The 19,794-nt window shown below is 39.7% G+C and overlaps 3 protein-coding genes and 1 long non-coding RNA gene across 6 annotated transcripts; 3 read left to right on the plus strand and 1 right to left on the minus strand.

Annotated features, from left to right (window-relative positions):
* The first annotated feature begins 797 nt into the window (after window positions 1–797).
* LOC6732356 (antifungal protein) lies at window positions 798–1,327 on the plus strand. 3 transcript variants are annotated; one of them, XM_044923206.1, is made up of 3 exons: window positions 798–905; window positions 981–1,110; window positions 1,225–1,327. In XM_044923206.1, exons 1-3 carry the CDS (start codon window positions 894–896, stop codon window positions 1,287–1,289), a joined length of 207 nt encoding a protein of 68 aa, XP_044779141.1. In that variant the 5' UTR covers window positions 798–893; the 3' UTR covers window positions 1,290–1,327. The 3 variants fall into 3 exon arrangements, with proteins under 3 accessions (XP_044779141.1, XP_039151569.1, XP_016025006.1); XM_039295635.2 differs by having other exon boundaries at window positions 981–1,080; XM_016180152.3 differs by having other exon boundaries at window positions 799–905; window positions 981–1,327.
* A 136-nt stretch (window positions 1,328–1,463) lies between these two features.
* On the plus strand, window positions 1,464–2,535 carry LOC27208582. Its single transcript, XM_016184155.3, has 2 exons — window positions 1,464–2,174; window positions 2,228–2,535. Exons 1-2 carry the CDS (start codon window positions 2,163–2,165, stop codon window positions 2,531–2,533), a joined length of 318 nt encoding a protein of 105 aa, XP_016025007.1. The 5' UTR covers window positions 1,464–2,162; the 3' UTR covers window positions 2,534–2,535.
* Window positions 2,536–2,558: 23 nt separating this feature from the next.
* On the minus strand, window positions 2,559–4,485 carry LOC27206938. The gene is made up of 2 exons (XR_005544305.2): window positions 2,884–4,485; window positions 2,559–2,796 (listed from the first exon to the last, which is right to left on the minus strand). It is a non-coding gene; the product is annotated as an uncharacterized LOC27206938 (long non-coding RNA).
* Window positions 4,486–17,953: 13,468 nt separating this feature from the next.
* Window positions 17,954–19,126, plus strand: LOC6732358. Its single transcript, XM_002079443.2, has one exon. The coding sequence runs from the start codon at window positions 18,167–18,169 to the stop codon at window positions 18,953–18,955; it is 789 nt and encodes a 262-aa protein (XP_002079479.1). The 5' UTR covers window positions 17,954–18,166; the 3' UTR covers window positions 18,956–19,126.
* The last annotated feature ends 668 nt before the right edge of the window (window positions 19,127–19,794 follow it).

A 19,794-nucleotide genomic window follows, 5' to 3' on the forward strand; every position in this document is an offset into this window, starting at 1 on the left:
ATACCAATTTTTTAGCTAATATAACTAGTAAGATAATTAAATTTTTAGATATAAAGACTAGATGAAATAAATGCAAATTCTAGAGTGGGCTCGACAACGTTCTGAAAGAATTGGAACTTTTTAGAGGTCTCATTCTCATTCAGTTCATACGGACAGGCGTACAGACAGATTGACCAAAGAATAGATAGATACCGATAGTGATACTGATCAAGAATATATATATTCTGTATATATAGGGTCGGCCACGCTTTCTTCAAACTTCTACAGACTTTTCAAAGAATCTGGTATTGTCAAATGCTCCACAAGTACCGTCTATGAAAATTTGTATTCATTAAACAGTTATTCTTATTAGTTTATTGCTTTACATACTTTTTTTTTTAAATGAAATATTATTTAAATATTATTTTCGCTGTGCGTGGTCACATTCAAAATCATTTACAATTTGTAAACCAATTGTACCTTTTTCAGCCTAAAAGAATGCTGTTAAGTTTGTGAAATTAAATGCATCGCTAAAAAGTCTTCGCCGATTCTTATACTATGATTTAGTGACAGTTGAAAAGCTTTTAATCGGTACATAGCTAATCAGCTCCAAAATAAGCAAAACAAATTAACAAGAAGAAAGATCAGGTTAAAGGTCTCCACCCCTGATCAGAAATCAGCGCTGTTAATGCAGTGCCAGAATTTTGCTACCTCATCGCAGACGCTTAATCTATTAACCACAGCTTGGGGTATATAGATTTCGATAGAAAATAATAAGCAAAAAATAAGAAAAATTTGTTTTTATTACTTTGTTTTGGTGCCAATCTCTCCATTCGGCTTCCACCTGCTATAAAAGCCCAGCCATTTACATAGATTTAGTTAGAACGCTTTCGACAATCAATCAATCTACCAAAATGAAATTCTTCGTAAGTTCTGCAAATTCCTGGACAGGATTTTGGTGGGTTCGGAATTGAAACATCGTTTTATTTCTCTTCTTTTAGATTGTCTTCTTCGCCTTGATCGCAGTGGTCTTTGCCGCTGGCTATGGACAGCAGGGTGGACACGGCCAAGGTGGACATGGTCAGCAAGGATTCGGACAAGGTGGACACGGCCAGCAAGGATTCGGACAGGGTGGACACGGCCAACAAGGATTCGGACAGGGTGGACACGGCCAGCAAGGATTCGGACAGGGTGGACACGGCCAGCAAGGATTCGGACAGGGCCAGCAAGGATTCGGCGGACAAGGTGGACATGGCCAGCAAGGATTCGGACAAGGTGGACATGGCCAGCAAGGACACGGACGTTACTAAAATACAGTCTAAATAAAAAAATTTTCCAAATTTAAAAACCCTTAAATTAGTTACATTTTTTTAGTTACATTTTTAATTTGCAGAAATTACTATTTACAATAGCTGAAAAGCAGCTGTCTTTTATACCCCTTGCTCGTAGACAAAAAGGGGTATATTAAATTCCTATAAAATGTAGTAGAACAATAGTCAGCGTTGTTGAACGTATTAGTTACAGATTTTAACACAAGTTTATTGTTTCTTTCTATATGAGAGCACAACCATTACCCAGGACATTTTTGGCAGTTTGTGGGCGTGGCAACATCAAAAAACAAACGTGCGCTGCGTCTATGCCTCTGGAATCTGTATGCCTTAGGAAACTTATCAGCTTTTATAGTTCCTCTGATCTCGACGGACAGACAGGCAGGCGGACGGACATGGACTGGTCGAACGAGAAAGTGTGATTAAGTGTATGAAAAAATATATTCTTGAAAAAATCGCTTAGGAAAAGATGGGAAAACAGCTGTCGATGTCGATTCTTTCTTCCATTCAATGGGGTTAAGTCTGGGAATTCATCGTTGCATCAGCTAATTCTCTTGAAAAAACATTGCAAGGCTGGAAATATCAACTTCTAGTGAATACTGACGATAGGGAAATGTAATTACTCTCAACAAAATTTTGAGTACGACCATTTTTACGATCGATTTAGAAATATAAATAAAACATGCATATAAGTTTAAGGTGACGTCCTAAGTAAAAGTATGTGTACCTTAAATGGTTATAGTAAGTATTTTAAACTATTGTATATGGAAGGGTATTTAATGATGAAGTGTAAGCTCGTTTTATTTTTTGCTATATAAGACGCATGTTGCAAAAGAGAGCATTATCACATACAAGATGGAGTTTATGGTAAGTGGGGCGTAATGGGTTAATATAAGTTGTTGATAAAATAATATTTATAGTTTCAGGTTCTACTAGTCAGTTTCATGGTCACTGCTTTAGCTGCAACCAACCTAGGATCATCATACCGATATGACTGTAATTCGATTAAATGCACTTACAAGCTTTGCACAAATACTTTAGATGGTACACAAGATTGCACTACTAGCGATTCCGTTCCTAAAAATATAGCAGGCAAGAGAAGAGCATCTTCCTACAGGTATTCATGTGCTTGGAATACTGGCGTATATAAATGCACCCATATACGATGCACCCAAGATTTCGGAGGTCATAAAAATTGTACAACAAGCGTTACTACCCCAAATTAAAGATGGAATTAAGTAAATAAACAAATTAAGATTGATTGTCGCTCAGTACCTTTATTTGTTCGGCTGGCTAGATATTTAGAGGTATTATAAAATGGTATTTCTTTGTGTTACAATCGGAATGACAAGACAAATTAGTTCACTGCTCCGGGGGGCGGTGGGGGCTGTCCGGCGCACCACGGCGAGCAGGGCGGTAGAGTTGGGCGTGGCGCGTCTGGCTCTGGGCGACCCAAAGCCCCGGCAAACAGAAGCGATAGCAAAAGCAGCTGAAGAGAGGTATTATTAATCAAATGTGGGGTCAGAACCAGCTCACGGCTATCAGATCAGCTTAATGCTGCTCCAAGCGAACTTACGCAGCACTTAAGGTCCATCGTCACCAATTAAAATTGTTGCTATGAATCTGCTGGGAGCCGCAGGGCATGCTTATATACCAAACGATTGGGAAACCCAATGATTACTTTACCATTTTCGAAACATGCACTTGAAACGAAAGCGAATTTAAAAAAAAGCATCTGAGATGTAGACAAACCATTCAAATATCATATTAAATGGAGATACAATTTTTAATTCACAAATTTTCACACACAAAGGTACCCTTTAAATTATTGATACTTTTGAGTCCATGTGAATGGTTTTTTTTCTGATTTCAAATTAATCCTTTTTTTTCGGTGTGCTGATTTATTGTTTCCATTTTTTTGTGTCGACATTCAATGCGATTAAAATTTGTATTTAGGGGCCAAGATTTCTTGTGAAATTGTGTATATGGTTTTTAGCATCATTGATAACAAAGGTTCTTGGAATTTGACCTAACAAGCGATTGTTATAAAAATGTTGCATGTAAATGTTAGCAAATGCTTGGAAATAATTATAACTTATAATGTAAATTATATTAATGGTGTTTATTGCTTGCAATTTAAATTTTGCAGTGTATGTACTCTTAGCTCTTTGAAAAAAAAAATATAGTGAAAACACTTTCCTTACTGACTTTATTTGATAAAGATCGACATGCACTTTTAGATGTTAAGATGTATATTTTCGATTCACTCCACACAGCAATACGTAAATCAAAAATGTGGAAAACAAACCGGAAATTTATTTGGGTGGGCGTTGGGCGGAGTGCCCAAGTGGTGGTAAATAAAGAATCTGAAAATGCTCAAGTGGCACTTTCAGGTGTCTTCGAATTCAGCTCCTGCAAAAGGTTAAGGATGCAGTCAAGTGCAAAAGACCAACCGATCAGGTATATTTTGGCCACCCAAACCCCACTGGGTCAGCAGTTGTTGTATCTGGAATCTTCCGGTTCGTCACTCCTATTTAACACTGTGGACGAGGGATACGGTTGGAGGACGTTGTAGAAACAATGTGCACTCATTGAGCGCAAATGTGCCAAATAATGACTTGCAGGCGAGCGAGTGCAATTTATATGATAAGCAACAAAAATAAATTGCAAGCAATTCATTTTACTTAAATGCATTGCAGTGCAACAACAACTGCCGAGTTGGCAGCTTTATTTTACCCCTTTTTTCAGGTGAGTGTGCTTGCGTATGTGAAAGAAAAATACTTGGTTCAGATGTGCACACATATCATTTAAATTTTTCTGCTACGTTTGCAGGCAAACTTGATTTACTTGGGTGCTGGCTAATGAAGCCAGCGTCGGAAAATGCAAATGGAAATCAGCAGCAAAAACATCGATTGTTTGTGGTTAGAAAATTCTAAGCTCAGTGCATTCTTTCGGTGAGGTTTTTGAAGTCGGGACTATGCTTTCGGAAACTAAGTTATTTATGGTAAAAGCAATATTCAAACATTGATTATACATGGCACAGATATGTTGCTGTCATGGACAATAAAACTAAAACAATAGAAAACGTCGCCTAATAGATATACATTACTCAGGTTCTAGAAGTGATTAGAAGAATCTTGCAAATGTAAGATATGGCTAAATCGACTCGGCTAGTCATCCTGATTAGGAATGTATATACTTTATGGGATCGGAAACGCTCTCTACTAACCGTTACATACTTTTAGTTATCGAATAATGGGTATAATGCAAGAAGTCACTAAATATACTTGCAAGTTATTTATGTGTATGATAATGTTCTCTTTTTAATATTTAGAATGTATCTATTTATTAAAAGTATCGCATGCAATAGTTATGACGCGGGAGCAACGAAAATGGCAATGCTGGGAATAGTTGCAGCGGCGGCAATGCACTATCCTGACAACAAGGACACATCCAATGGTCCATAGTCCTCGTATTCATATGCAAAATTAATACTGGCTGGGGACTCCAGATGGGACTTTTGCTGTGGAAAGTTCAAGCCTCAAACAGGCCAGGTGCGATGTCATTCAGCGGACATACAAAGGACTCCAAGACTGGCAGAATGTTGGACCAAGGATAGGGATGATGGAGCCACCGGGATAGTGCACAATTTAAATACACTCTTTAAAACCTTAAGTTAATAATTGAAACTTTGTTAAAACTTTTTCGCACAATTACAAAAACTGTGTAGCTATTTGATTGAAAACTATTTTTTGTTACCAAATATTCTCAAACAAAAAGGTACAATAACAGTCTTTAGTAGCTTTGAGCGAATTTGTGATATCCTAAATAAATATATAGGTCAAAACATATATAGGACAAACAGATAGAATAGCTGATGGACCTACAATGGGGCAACTGCTCTGCCTGCAACAGCGAAGTGCATCACATCCGTTGACCCGACAGCTATAGCAGAACCAAAGGTAACGTGTCCCGTCATCATTCTTCTTCTCCGCACTGCCCATGTTTCACGCTTGCGCCCTCTGATTTCGCTCTGTGCATGTGCTGTGTCCTTCATTGTTGAAAGCTGAACCTTGGGAGCAATCAGTGGATTATACGCTGCTTTACAAAAGCGGGCGACGCGTCGCCATCCCAGAAGACCTATGACCCGGACCCGGACTGGATGCCCTCTGATGCATTCAACACTTTTTTCTGCCCCGCTCATTGTTCGTTAAGAGTTGGAGCCATGTGTGTGTGAGTGTGAGTGTGGGATGAAACATAAATTTAACTGCAAACTCATGGAGCCGTGTGACAAGGCCGCAGGAATTGAAAACAAAAGATGCAACAAATACCGAACACGCCATAAAGACAACAACAGCAAATATACATATAGACATAAATTGCAGGCCTGGCCACTCCACTACATTCCACTCCCACTCCCAGCACTGCAGTGTAACAGTGTTGGTTAGCCCTTTCTGTCTCTGGCAAGCAGAAAGCAAAAAGAATGACAGGAAACCGGATGTGAGTGCATGCCTTTTGTGCATGCAACGAATTATTCAGTTGACACACAGGATGTGTGCTTTGCTGTTCATGTTGTTGCCACTGCCACACTGCTGGTTGCAGTTGCTGGCTTCTAGTTTGTTTGCCCGCTTTCCTCAGAGGATCTGCGCCCGGATCCTAGCCCAGTTTTCTCTGCATTTTTGGTTAATTTCGTAACCATGACAATTGGTGAAAAATTAACACACCCACACTTGCCTGTTGTATAAGCTAAAAGCGCGGATTGCCAAAAAAGTGCTTAGCTGAGTAAGTTTTCCAGTTATACATACATATATCTGACTTTATCTTTTTTGTTTGCAAAATGTGCAGCTTCTGAAATCCTTGTTAGGTGTCCTCCATATGAGGTGTTTGCTTTATTTAAGGTGTTCTGTTTGACTTGCTGGAATGGAAGGATATATGAATTAAAATATGCTTTACGATCGTATATGGCTATACATTTAAGGGAATAATTTCCATAAAGTACCTGTCTTCCTACTTAAACACCACAAAACGGCGGAAGCATTTTATTAGGCCATTTCATTTTTCTCAGCTATATGTGCATAAGGCAATTTTTAAAGCAATTTTACCATTTTATGTGGACCAAAATCATAAATAATATAGGCAACCCAAAGCAAAGTATGAGGTCGATGCCAAAAAAGAGGAATGGCTGGATGCGATGAAAAAGAAGAGTAATCAAAAAGTGCGTGCTAACTAAATTGTTATTGCTTTCAAATGTCACGTATCATTATCATAATTTTTTCGCTTGACATTTTTAAGTAGCTGCCATAAATGTTTATAACTTCAGCACACCGAAAGTGTTTCTATTAACTTGGCCCGAGGTTCCTCCCCCTGCAGAGCATGGGACTCTTAACGTTATTGGACCCGAGGGACGAGCAGCCCAATAGGAACGCAACGGAAAGGACGAAGTCCTTGGGCCACACACGTACGTAGGCACCTTGACATTCATAATTCATAATTTATGACTGCATCTGCCAGGTCCTTTTTCCAATGTATATATTATAATTTAACTGCTGAAAGGTGGCAGACGGAAGACAGGAGATTACTTTGAAGTCCAAAAGCTTATACTTGAAATAATTTAATTTACTGCAGCGGAATGCACGCTTTTAATTAATTAATATTACAGTTATATTACAAAATTCGAAATAGTTGAATTCTACAAAACTCGTGGCTCTTAAAAATAAACAAAAGTAATCTAAAAATGATCAAATGTAGTCATGAACCGAATGGATATTCCTTGAATTTATAACATTCAATTGAGCTTTTATACAACATTGGAACTCAAGCAATTTGCATAATTTTATTCATACCATTTTAAATGGGCAGCAAACAATGTGTCTAGACAAATGTTTCCATTTATGAAATTGCTATTTTATGCAATATGCTTGTGATTAGTTCGCTTATGGATGAATAGGCAGTGTTGGGCATACATTCAGATGCAGATATATTAAATACCAGTCGCAAATCGAATCAACTTTATAGAAATTACAAGAAGTACCAAAAAACGATGATGATCAAAAACTTACCCTACAAACATTAAAACTAATCAAACTTTTAAATACACTTCAACCGCAGCAGGCTTAAGATTGAGATATTGCAGTAGGGAAAACCGTGGGCGGAAGGCAGGAGGAAGTGGAGGCGTGGCATCGCGTCCAGAACAATTCGACAGGCGTCTTAAGAGGCATCGGCATCGGTTCGACTTTGATTTGTTGCCTCGGTCGCGTCTCATCTCATCTTCCTTGCCCCCGGTACCATCTCTTTTTGGCCTTAACTTTAGCCGGACTTTTGCCTTGTTGTCAACGTCAACAGAAATTGATTGCTCACCGAGAACACCAGCAGCAGTGGCAGCATCCTCCCCGCTTTTTATACCCTATTGGACTCTGCCTCTGTGGCATTTTCATTTCATTCAGAGTTGAGTTTACTTTGCGCTAAAACTTTTACCCAGAGAGCTTCCGAGTCCCCCGTCCCTAAGCTTCTCCAGTGAATTATCCTGAGCCAGCGGACCAAGGCAGCCTACTCCCCGGCCAAAACTTTGACACAGTTTAGGAGCCAAAAGTTTAATGGAATTTGTCTATGGCATCGTCTTGCCCCCAGGCCTGCCATTCGCCCATTCGCCAGCACTCCTTTTGCCGCGCGCCGCCAAAATAAATAAAACAGCATTCAACTTGTTTTTAAAGCAATTAAAAATTCTTTAAGACTGCGGAACACTTTTACCACTTCGTCCTGAGCCACTACAAGACTCCTTCCTGCTGAAGGCCAACAAATTGCTATCGCGTCGCGGGTTGAAAGCATGTCGGAGGAGACGCGGGCTGAGAGATGGAGAGGCGCTGGAAAATGTAAACAAATGCGGAATGAACTTAGGTTTTTAATTTTAAATAATATTTTAGTTTATTTTGAAGTCTATGTTCTTAGAATGGAATTATAGCGTTGCTAAAAATTAAAGGACCAATAAAGGACTCGTATAACATTTGTAGATTGTCAAAAAACAATAGCAAAATATAATATGTGTTTTAGTTTATAGAATAACACGTACACTTATTATTTATTTGAGTAGATTGCCTACCTGTAATGAATAAGTTGGTCCTGTTTAGCAATCAAATGAAATTCCAACCAATTTCAAATCTAATTTAATTAAGCAGAGTTCGCTTGTTGTTTTCTTTGTTGGTTCCCCAATTTTTTTTATTACAATGTTCCACGCGGCGTATGAACAATGCGGCTGGTTTATTGCTTACACTCCCACAGAGAGAGCATAAAACACACACGGACTCACACATAGCCAACATCATTATCAACACTAATGCACAGCAACACCGAAACACACTCACACACACTCGCAGAAATGTATGGGGAGAAAGTAGGTTCTGAGGAAACTGGTCTTAACTACTTTCTGCACGTCTGCAGATAAAATCGATAAATTCCTTTTCGTAAAACGAATTAGGAAACTAATTGACTTGGATTTCGCTTAAAGAATCTCACATAAAGAATCTCACATAAATCGTTAGCTTAAGCGTGATTCTGGCAGTTGCATGGTTGGGGTTTTGGTCTTTCGGTGCGGCATTTCTTTAACTTTTTCAGTAGTCCAATGCCAAGCTGAAATTGGAGCAGAAATTGTTCGCATTTTATTTTACTTAATTTTTCCTGAACTATTTATTTTGCACCATAATTACACTGGTTTACAGAGCTGAATGTGGAGAGTGGGTCTAGTTAAGTTTAAATTTTCCCTAAGATTTTATAAAGTAATTATCAAATATAGGATCATATAGGACCTTAGAATAAAAGGCTTTTATTAAAGCCTATTGAGCAAGTTATCATAAGCCACATAAATGAGCTTTTAAGAAAAGTTTAGATATGAATTTTTTTGTAAGCTAGTGTGTTTAGCATTTTAATTATGTCGGACGTTAAATGTCATTAAATGTGAAACATTTTCCCCCATCGCCCCTTCCATTCGACTCCTTCCGCTAACCACTCAGCGCCATCATCGTAGTCGTCGTCATCATTCAGCTCCAGCGGAGCGTTGACAAACTAACAAGGCGCAAATATTATGCTCACATTTCCTGGCTCTATGCATTTGCCTTTCAATTTAATTTAACCCATGGACTCGAACACTTGCACCTGCCACTGGTTTACATGACTCCCGCATCCTGAATTTGCTATCTGTGCAGGCATTTTATGCTCGGCTTATTTGTGCAGACGTCTATGCCACTTGAAGGTGCGCACAAAAATTCAAGAGCCAGCATTTTGCACACAGATACGAAAACATTTCACTTAACTCATTGGCGTGGAGGAATTTTCGGGATCACTTCCTGGTAAACAAAGTTAAAAGCTGATTTCCATTCACTGATTAAAAGGACATGTTATTTTAAGCTTTGATGCACTTATGTAATGAGAAACCCTTTTTTTTAATGACGTGCATGAGGCAATTCTATTTAATACATCCGTTCGAGTTTGATATCCCCCTTTATTAAAATACTTAAGTAAGACAGTGATATTGATTAAAAAAAATATATACTTTATGTTGTAAAAAACTCTTCCTTTTTATGTTAAATACTTTTCAACGCATTCAGAATAGCCGGCTCCTCCTCGAGTAACAGGTAGACATTTAATTTAAAAAAGGCAACTGAAATGGCTTTTCATATTTATAAATTCAAATACCCCCATTTCTTTTGCATTCGTACGTTTGCCGAAATTGCAACGAGCATGCAAATATATAATTTTAATAATGTCCTGGAAAACAGGACTTTGGTAGACACTCCGAGTGGCACAATGCAAGTACGGCTCATCAAAAATACCATCCGAAAAGGGGAACCTGCCGTGGCAAGTCATTTGACAAGGTAAAAGTTGTCCTTCCCTTTTCTTTTGATTGTGTTGATGATATTGTTGTTCATTTGCTGACAGCAGAAGGTGTGTAGTGGTGTAGTTGGGGGCGTGGCAGCCCCATGATATCCCCTGAAGAGTAGAAGAAAATTGCAAAATATGGAATTTATGTTCCCACGAAATATTTTTATGTAGATTCCCCATTTTTTGCAACATCATTCCCAACCCGCAAATAAATGAGTGCAATTTATATGCAATTTGTTTGCGGAAAGCACAAATTAGAGTGAATGAAACCGTGTTTGACTAATTGTGTCAGCGTTTTCTGAAATGGGAAATATGTTGAGCTGGATTTTATTTGCTTAAAAAAGTAACACAAAGCAACATTTGTTACAATGTAATAAAAAACAAAAGAAGCTATAACTTCTAGAGTTTTACGTAAATACCAAAGTTATTGGTTGGGGCATAACTGTATTTACAAGGTAAACCTGCCGTCTTAAAACTACTATAGTTTGATTAACTATTTTCCAATTATAAACTTGGTGACATTGTACTATTTGTTCCTTCACTGAAACATTTCGAAAACTCTTTGCACAATACCTTTTGCAATGGGCAAACTTTGTTTTATTTTTACCTTCTGCTCGAACACTTTTATTCATTTTATACGTTTTATTGGTCTGGGGTCAAAGCTCTCGGCTGGGTTAGACATATACCCTTCTCAAGTTCAAAAATTTATTGTTTCAATAGACCCCGGCGACACATGCAGTTCGACGAGAACAAAATAAAATAGAACCGATATAGGAGAAATTGAATTTCTATAAAAGTTTCGACAGCATGCAAAAGACAAACTTTGTCCACTGCCCGCTGGAGGAGGTGTGGGTGAATTTTGGGGTTGGGCAAAGGAAGTTAAGAGGCTGGATCACATACGCTGCTGCCACGCCCACCATTCGGAGTCAGGAGTTTGCCAAGGAGTTAAGTAGCCAATCACCATGTCCTCCTTTTGTCCTTCACTCAGCCCGGGCATCCCTCGGTCTCTCTCCTGAAGTTTCGTGTGCAGTTCCTTTGGCGGTCCGTAGAGAGCGCTGTCAACACTTGGACTTCCGGTGGCCGATGCCGCTGCCACTGCCACTGCTGCCGCTGTCAGCAAAATGTCAGCAGCATGCACATGGAATCGCTTTTTCCACTCTCCTGTATTTGATTGGGTCTGGGTTGGCGATTGGCCTCCGCCATCCAGTCGTCCTGCAACCATTCCACCATGCCATGCGACATCCTTCGATCCCTCCATTTTGCCATCCTGGCTGACTCTGCCTGGTCAGGAGCATTATTTGCTTTTATTTCTGCAAGTCAATAGCTTTGGCTTTTAAATTTATCGACTGACGTTTGATGCGCTTCATTTAACTTGGAAACACTTTTCAGCTCAAACTCCTCACCCCTATCGTTGGCCCTCTTTTATATTATTTTTTGAAAATTCGTCAGTGCTGACAAGTTCAACATATAAAGCAAATGCATATAATTAAAAGTTCAATTTTTATTGGTACGTACGTTTATTTACCAATACCTGCAATATTTTTCAATTTTTAAAATATGTTTTTTCCTGACAATTTAAAAAATAGTTATATATATATATAATTTTTATTCTAACTGCTTTAGATGATCTAGATATGAAATTTGTTCGGAAATACATTTTTTTGTAGCAGTGTAGATATCTATAGAAAATGGCTTTTTCCTTAATTGGTTCTGAGCTCCATGCCAGATGTTAAGTGTCATTAATCCTATCGCCAGTGCATGCAGCTGAGAAAATATGTGTATGCCACTACACAACTTAAGTTACAAAGCTGGAAAAAATGTTAATATATATATAGAAGAGCCAAAAGCATTGCATTGCCTAATAGGTACGTCTTGTTAAACAAACAATCATGGTTTCCCTGAGGTAAGGCGTTTTTATATTTTAAAATGGCTTGGCACTGCTTTACAACTGTTTAAGTATTGATGAAGAGTCGACTGGTTTCGAAAGCTTCTGAAAACCTCTAAAAAACAATGACCAGTCGACGGGTCGAAGTATTGCCAAAAGATACTCCTACATAAATCGTTATGCACCGGTAACAAAGCAATCCCATCTCCGAGGAATGTAACAACTTATCTAGAGTTTAGCCTGTCTTAGCCAAAAAGCTGAAAACATTCCTAGAAAAAGTGAATAAATTGAAAAGCGGTCAAGTGAGGCAGGAGGTAAGAAGATCAAATACAAGCACTTCTAACTGGGTTCAGCTGATACCATACCATCTATTTGGTTATCCGGCAAAGTACTGTACAGAAAATAGTGGGTTAAGTTGTTAGAGGGGCACCCATGGCTGGTACAATAAGCAGAATGCAGTGAACTGCAAAACATACAGCTTCATGGTTATTTTGCTCTATAGTTAGTTGCCATATTTTTCTATCCTCCCGTTTCCCCAGCTCCCCCATAAAACTGTACTTTTAGTACAGAACTAGGGGCGGTTCCGACGCCCACTTCACAGATATCAACTAAAATAGCTTTATATATTGTTGAACTAATAAAATTTCACCAGGGTTCGATTGAAGAGCACAGACAACAGCAACTGTATGCATTCGGCCATGGACTTCTGCACAGGTTAATAAATATAGGGTGCACAGAAGAAACTAAGTGCCGTTCGGTCGTAGTTTCAGTTCAATTAACACAGGTACTACTCTACGTAAACAGGGTGATAAGAGTTTATATTTAATTTATACACTTATTTATTTAGTTTTTAGTAATTCAGGAAAAACATTTAAATTCAAAGGATGCCATTAAAGGTCACCAACCATCGTCGGCAATCCTTTCATATTCAAAATAGCCTGCTCTCTGCTTTACCTACCATAGGAGCCGATTCGATTGTTTAATGACCCTTGATTGCCATAAGCCAATTTGCAATGGGCAGGTGTGGGCGAGTGAAGCGAAAACGCTCCGCATTCGAGTTCAAAATGCGGAATAAGTTCATTAGCATTAAAGTAAAAGAGGGGGAACTTCCAACGTCAGACTGCAAATGCTTGCCAGAACCTTTTAGTTTAATTATAGTTAATGTTACTTTTATGCTCATATAATCATATTTTAATTTTCCTTTGAATAGGCTTTTTGTATGTGGTTTGGTCAGAGTCGGTATGGTCAGTTGTATTTGAATTTTAATTGGTTCCATTATAGCCAAGATATTATTAGCTGGCATGGGCCATAAGTAAAAGTTTTAGCATATGCCTCTTATTTAATTATCCATGCATAATTGACCTAAACGAGATGGATTGCGTTTCTGGTAACTTAAGCTTTGAAGGGGAATCCGATCAAAATGAGTTGATTAGGCCGTGAGCACAAAAGCCGTTGACAAGAGATAAACCTTTGACTTGGCCCTGGATTTCAGCCCCATTTTATACCCACAATTCAGGCTGCAGCTAAGTGGGCGTGGCCGGCTTGTAATAACTCACGCCTTTTGACACAGATTAAACCGGCATAGAGACAATGCTGGGATAAGGGAACTGCAACGATGACGAGGACAGAAACAAACTTGGCCGAAAGGATTGGACTGTATGTATGACCCCTCTCGCATGTGCCTACATACAGATACATGCATGTGCACATGTGGGTGGCTTGTATAAATGTTAGCCCTTATTGTTTGCCCGGCTGGCCATGCAGGCTGCAAATATCAGAGGGCGGCCAGACAATCCCCATCCCCACCTACTTTCTATATACTACTTTCCATACCGAGCTCATTCAAGCCAGTCTGCTGCTCATCTTCATTGTAGATGACAGCTCCCATTGTCCTTCGCCGACTCCTGCAGCGACAGCAGCTGCACATTTAGCCGCCTCAGATCGGACAGAATAGTACCCATATTCCGTCAGGGGAGCCAGCAGCACCCCATATACCATATTTCCCCATTAGCTTGTTCTTTTTGTTCCTTAAGCCCGTGCTTTGTCCCTGGCATGACTCATAAATTTCAGATATATTCAAAGACATATCTTTTAATCCGTTTTCAAAGGAAACGAAAAATTTAAGAAATAATTAAGAAAATGGTGTTTGTATTGTATATTAGACAAGTCATAAGTGTACCAACTTCAGACTTCCAAATTAAAATTAAACACATGTTTCAGTAACTCATGTTTATAAATATACGATGCATATTGGAAATTTAATGATTTCCTTTACAAATGATTTTTCTTGTTGCGTTGCCATTTTCATTTTTTTTTATTCCAGCTTATTTGTTGAGACAGCGCCATGCATAATATAAAAATTTTACTCAAAACGCATCGACTAAAGGGAAAATTCTATGCATTTTATATCGTGCCAGAGGGCATTCGTACGATGAATGTAAGTACATGCAGAACTCATATTATATGTATGCAGATGGGAGTTTCATTTTGCCCTATGCACGCGGAGTCCCACTGCCAGGACGACGGAAGGCATTACCTATGCTCTGTGCGGACCTATCGCCAGTCACCTAGGTTCCTCAATTGGTGCGTGGCAAAGAATTCATCATGTAAATAGGGTTAGTGTGTGGAGTCAGTGAGTGACTATGTACCTTGATGCATAATGCATTCGATGTCTGCTTCGGAAATGACAAATTTCTGCTTGCATCAATTGGCAATTCTGGTCGAGACTTCGACGTATTGCAGTTCAAAAACATTTTAAGCTTGTCCTTAAAACTTGTTTTCAAGTTCTAAGTATATTTAAGAGAAGATTGGTGAGATACTCAAAATAATTAACCTACGAAGCAATTACTTCTTTGTTTTTCAGATGGGTAATTTCCTGAGTTCTCTGCATTTCACATTATTTGAATATTAATTTTTAAATGTGAGCCTAAGAAGGTTCTTGGATTTCCTCTCATCTTGCCGTGGGGACATTGAGAATATTCCGAGCTGCATGCAGCTTTTGGAAAAAGGACGGCATAGTTGCTGTTGCAATTTCTGTTTTGAAATTGGCTTATTTACGTATTTTTTATGCGCCCGACATTCAACGTCGACCGTGCTGTGCTGCAGGGGTTTCAGAGTCCCTGGCCTTTGTTTTGTAATTGTTTCGAAAGTGGGCGACAACGAGGAGCGACGGGATACAGTAGGCGGCGAAAGTTAACGTCATTGTCGTTTCCGAACTCGACGACGTTGGGTCGCTAGCGTTTGGGCCAAAAGAAGAAGGACGACATTAGCGGCAACTGTTTTGAGTGCTGCTTCCTGCCGGTCTGTTCTTTATCGTGCCTGCACCACAAGCCCACTCCTACTCCCACTACCCAGCCCAGCCCAGCTCCACCCACCGCCCACTGGCCGCTTTCAAGTGGCGTTCGAGTGGCAGCCATTGTGCAGCATTATGATGAAAGTTTGTGTCGCAAAATGCAAATATTTGAAAGGTAATTGAATTTGAACTTTGCCGCTCATCGTCCTCGCCTCCCACTTAGCCACTCGGGCTGCCTGTTCAGTATGTCAGGTGTACAGAGCAAAAACAGCAGCCAAACTCCTCATAAATTCAGGGCCCTATCACGTTCTTTCTATAATTTATCAATTAAATTTAGTATGATATTGATTATTGCATTTATTGTTTTATAAATTGGACCATTGCTGTCTCTGCTTGCAAGCAATTATGCCACAACATAATTTTTAGACCATCTTTATTTTAAAATTCTAAAATAAAAGAAACTTACTTTAATTTGTAAATTTGGTTTCGCATTCACAACGAATATTTCAGATTTTTTCTATCGCAGGTCAATGTGGAAAGGTTGGCTTTAAGTGTCCGATATCGCGCGTGCAATGGCGTTTAAGCCTCAATGGTAAATATTTGACAAACAGCTTACATGTTTTATTTACCCAAGCTGAATGGTCAACACAGCACAAAGCCTAAATCGCACTCTCCCTGTCTCACTCACTGCGTCTCTGTCTCACTCTGGCAGTCATTTGTTTGTTGTACAAATTATATACAAAATTTGCACACTCATGAGGGCATTCAGTTTCCATGTTTTTGAGTACAAATGAAAATCTATACAAGTCTGGAAAACACAACTGCCCCTTTTCTGTGCACCAGTCTATGTGCTCAATTTTGGGGCATGCCGCAGGTGCAGTGAACAATAAATTTTGATGAAAATAAACAATTATTTAGACATGATTGGCTTGTTGCCTGCCATTTTTTGAGTTGTCAGTTCAACTTCTGTCTGAATTCAGCTTTTGTTTTTGGATAATTGCTTTGATTGGACGATCCAACTTGGGAAGCCTTAAAACAAAAAAAAAAATGACACATTTCACAGGAAAATTATAAAAGCTATGAAGTACGGCTTAGACCAACATAGATATTTACATGTATTTTACAAAATACATATGTATGTTATCATTTATGAAAGACAGTTATCAATACATACAATTTAATTCTCTGAAATATTTTAATATAAGAAGAAAATAAAATATTAAGACAGACTATTGATAATTGCATACTTTTCTTTGCCTTAAAATAAAATAAAATCACTTTAAGGCTTAGAGCGAACTGTTTTTTTACTCATCGGCAGTCAGAAAGCGTTGTTATTAAATACAAGTCCAAACTTAATTAGCACAGCCAGAACTGCTCTTTTCTTTCAACTTACCAACTGTGTTGTGGCTAACGTCCCCGAAGCTGATTCTGGGGGCGTGGCAGACACTGTCTAGCTTCTTCTTCTACCGCGTCAAAGACAGTAAATTGAAGTGCAAAAAGTGGAAGCCTTCTTTCACTCCTGGCTGCGTTTCTTAGTCATCTTTTGTTTGTGCTAATTTCCTGTGGTGGGAAAAAGGAATGGAAATAAATTGAAATATAATTATATTTTCTCACAAGGGCAGACGTGCCATATAAATTTCTTGCACTTTTTGAGTGTGTCAAAATGGTCGTTTTAAAAAGCAATAAAATCTGTGCAATTTAGAAGTAGTGCTTTGAAAGAAGTTCTGCATAACAAGAATGGAGGCTTGAAAATTGTTTTGGTAGAGCGAAGTTGACTTTTTCGTCAAGGCGTGGCCATTGTGACCTGTCCGTTGTAAAGTGACCTTTGATTGAAAGTAGCAATCGCGCCGACAGATTTTGGGTCCAAGCATCAAAGTCGACCAGATTGATAGCTGAGAGATGGGAACTCGCTTTCTCCCAGGCTCGGCAATCAAAGTCAAAAATGGCCCACGATTGGCAAGTAATCGAGAGGACAAGAGTGCAGTACCCCAGAAAACGTTGACATCGTTTTCAGTTTTTCGTCGGCGCGCTCAAATTTCTAATTTCATTAAAATTTGTTCAAAGGGCTGACGGCAAAGGGCGGTTGTCGGATGGATGTTGGAGTCCCAGACGTTGACAGACACAAATCGACACAATAGACGTCAAACGCAGGCTGGTGGGCGGCTCTGGGGATTGTGGGAGGGGCAGCTTTGGCAATCAAAGAGCGCCGATCAAAGTTGAAAATCGATTTTAATTGCAATCTAGGCTCAAAGCCGCGGTGCTCGATTAGCGGTCAAGTGGGCGAGTGTGTAACTGTCAGTGGACATTAACGGGGCGTGGCATGTCGGAACTTGGCCCGATGAAGGCTTTTCTGCTTCTATTTCCAGTTGAAGTAAAGCAGTACCAGAAAATTCGGAAGCTTTGACTCTTGAAAATGGTTTCGAAATTCTGTATATTTTTTCAAGAGAAAAGGAATTTTTGTTCACATGTTTACTATAGATTTGTTTGTTTGTTTTTTTTTTAACATATCCTGATATTAGTCGAATCATTGAACATATTTTGGAAAGTAGAAAAATTGGAAAATTCTAAACATCCATGAGATTTCTTTCAGTTCATATGTCATTAATTTGACCCAGCACAATACCCCACGTGCAGTCTTCTCAAACGCTCCAAAGGGAGCACATCTAAAACAAAAAATGCGGTGCGGTCAGTAGTTAAATTGCGAAATTGAAATCGAAGTAAGCTCGTGGCGTCGTACCAGTTTTTACCCAAAATTATCTCGTTTTGATTTGAAGACTCGCTGCAAATTTATTTTAATCAAACAAAATTAAAATGCTTGCCAAAAGCAAACCGCTGATTGGCATGTCGCACTTGCTGCAAAAGCAGGTTTTAGGCTTTCTGCCTCCGTCTTCGTTTCGCCATTTTAACTCCGAGAACAATTTGTACTCCCAGGATGGCTGGGAGAATGGCTACCCGGCGCCCTTGCTGCCGCGCAAGGACCTAAAGCCGTTGGAGAAGAAAGACAGATCAAAGGTATACGATGCCTGTTGGCAAACGACGCGGCGGACCGAATACAAGTGCCGTTCGGATCCAGAGTTTCAGATGCACGCCTTCATCGATTCGCGCAAAAGTTGTTTGGAAGACCCCTGCGCCACCGAGATGTTGGCCATCGATCTCACCCACTATAAGCCCTCGGACATGGGCAAACGGAAGTATCCGCGGACCTGGTTCGAATGTGTGGTCAAGCGGCGGAAGCGGAAGGCCCACTGCGTCCCCGTACCGCCTCCGATGCCGAGGCGCAAGCGCAAGTCGCTCAAGCCTCCCTGCCCCGAGGATTTGTGTGTCTTGGGCAAACTGGAGCTTAACCTCATTAAACCCTGCGCTACGAAACCATTGAAATGTCCGCGCTTCAAAATGCCCAACTGCTGTAAGGAAGCCCGCGATCCGCCCAAGTGCCGTCGTCCATTTAGACGTTGTGGCCAGAGACCCAAGACCAAGTATCCAAGCTTCTCCGAGTGTCGACGCGATCCCTTCCCGGATCCTCGACCCATCGAGTGCAACTGCCTGCTCAAGCCGGCCATCTGCGATATGTGGCGCCACTACCGCCGCCGATTTGGCTAATCAACTTCGATTTCACCAAAGGATTTTTACCAAGTTTTGACCCAACTAAATTAATGTCTGGAGGCCTATCGCAACAAAAGGTGCTTTCGCATTTTGAGAGCATATGACAATTCTATCCCAACTATATGTGTCATGCTCGTATTAAAGAACTATAAAAATATTCGATATGAATAAAAAGTGTTTTTAATTTCATTGGTATTGGGCTTTGTATATTACTCCTAAATGAACGCTTAAATTGGAATTTACATCGTAGTAAGTCCTGGTAAAGATGTTAACTCGACCTTTTAGTGTGAGATGATATGAATTTGGTGCTAGCATTTGGTGCCGGATGCGCTGACATGCTCGCAAAAATGCAATATGCAACAGTCCGTACGCGAGTTTGTATCTGCAGATTGTCCGAAATGGTTACAATTCCCAGGGAAATAACAAAATTCCATTATACAGATACAAATCAAATTGGCAAAAGGCATTGAAAGGGATCAAACGAGGGTTGGTTGGAGAGGTAGGGATAAAATGCAAAAATCAAATTACCAGGACTTGAGAAATCGCAGACATCAGAGAGCCATAAATCAGTGGGGAAGACGAAGGGAAAGGAATCGTACTTATATAAGAAATTGTTACCGCTAGTTAACGGTTTATTGATGCGTCGCTTTTGGCTGAATTTATTGGCCTGGTCGTTGGTCTTTCGCTTCCGCACGCAAATGGAAAATGGCCAAAACCGAAATGGAGGAAAATCGTGCAAAGCGTTGAATTGATTTGGCTCTTAGCCGGCTTCTTAAGCTGTCAAATGCTTTGCTCTAAAAAATACCCGGACTCCAAGTGTGGGGAGAAATCAAAAA

Source organism: Drosophila simulans, chromosome 2L, assembly GCF_016746395.2.
Source record: "Drosophila simulans strain w501 chromosome 2L, Prin_Dsim_3.1, whole genome shotgun sequence".
NCBI classification, from domain to species: Eukaryota; Metazoa; Arthropoda; class Insecta; order Diptera; family Drosophilidae; genus Drosophila; species Drosophila simulans.

Excerpts from the sequence above, each read along its gene's own strand:
- LOC6732356 (XM_016180152.3), top strand. The coding sequence starts at position 1,024 with ATGGACAGCAGGGTGGACACGGCCAAGGTGGACATGGTCAGCAAGGAT.
- LOC6732358 (XM_002079443.2), top strand. The coding sequence starts at position 18,167 with ATGCTTGCCAAAAGCAAACCGCTGATTGGCATGTCGCACTTGCTGCAA.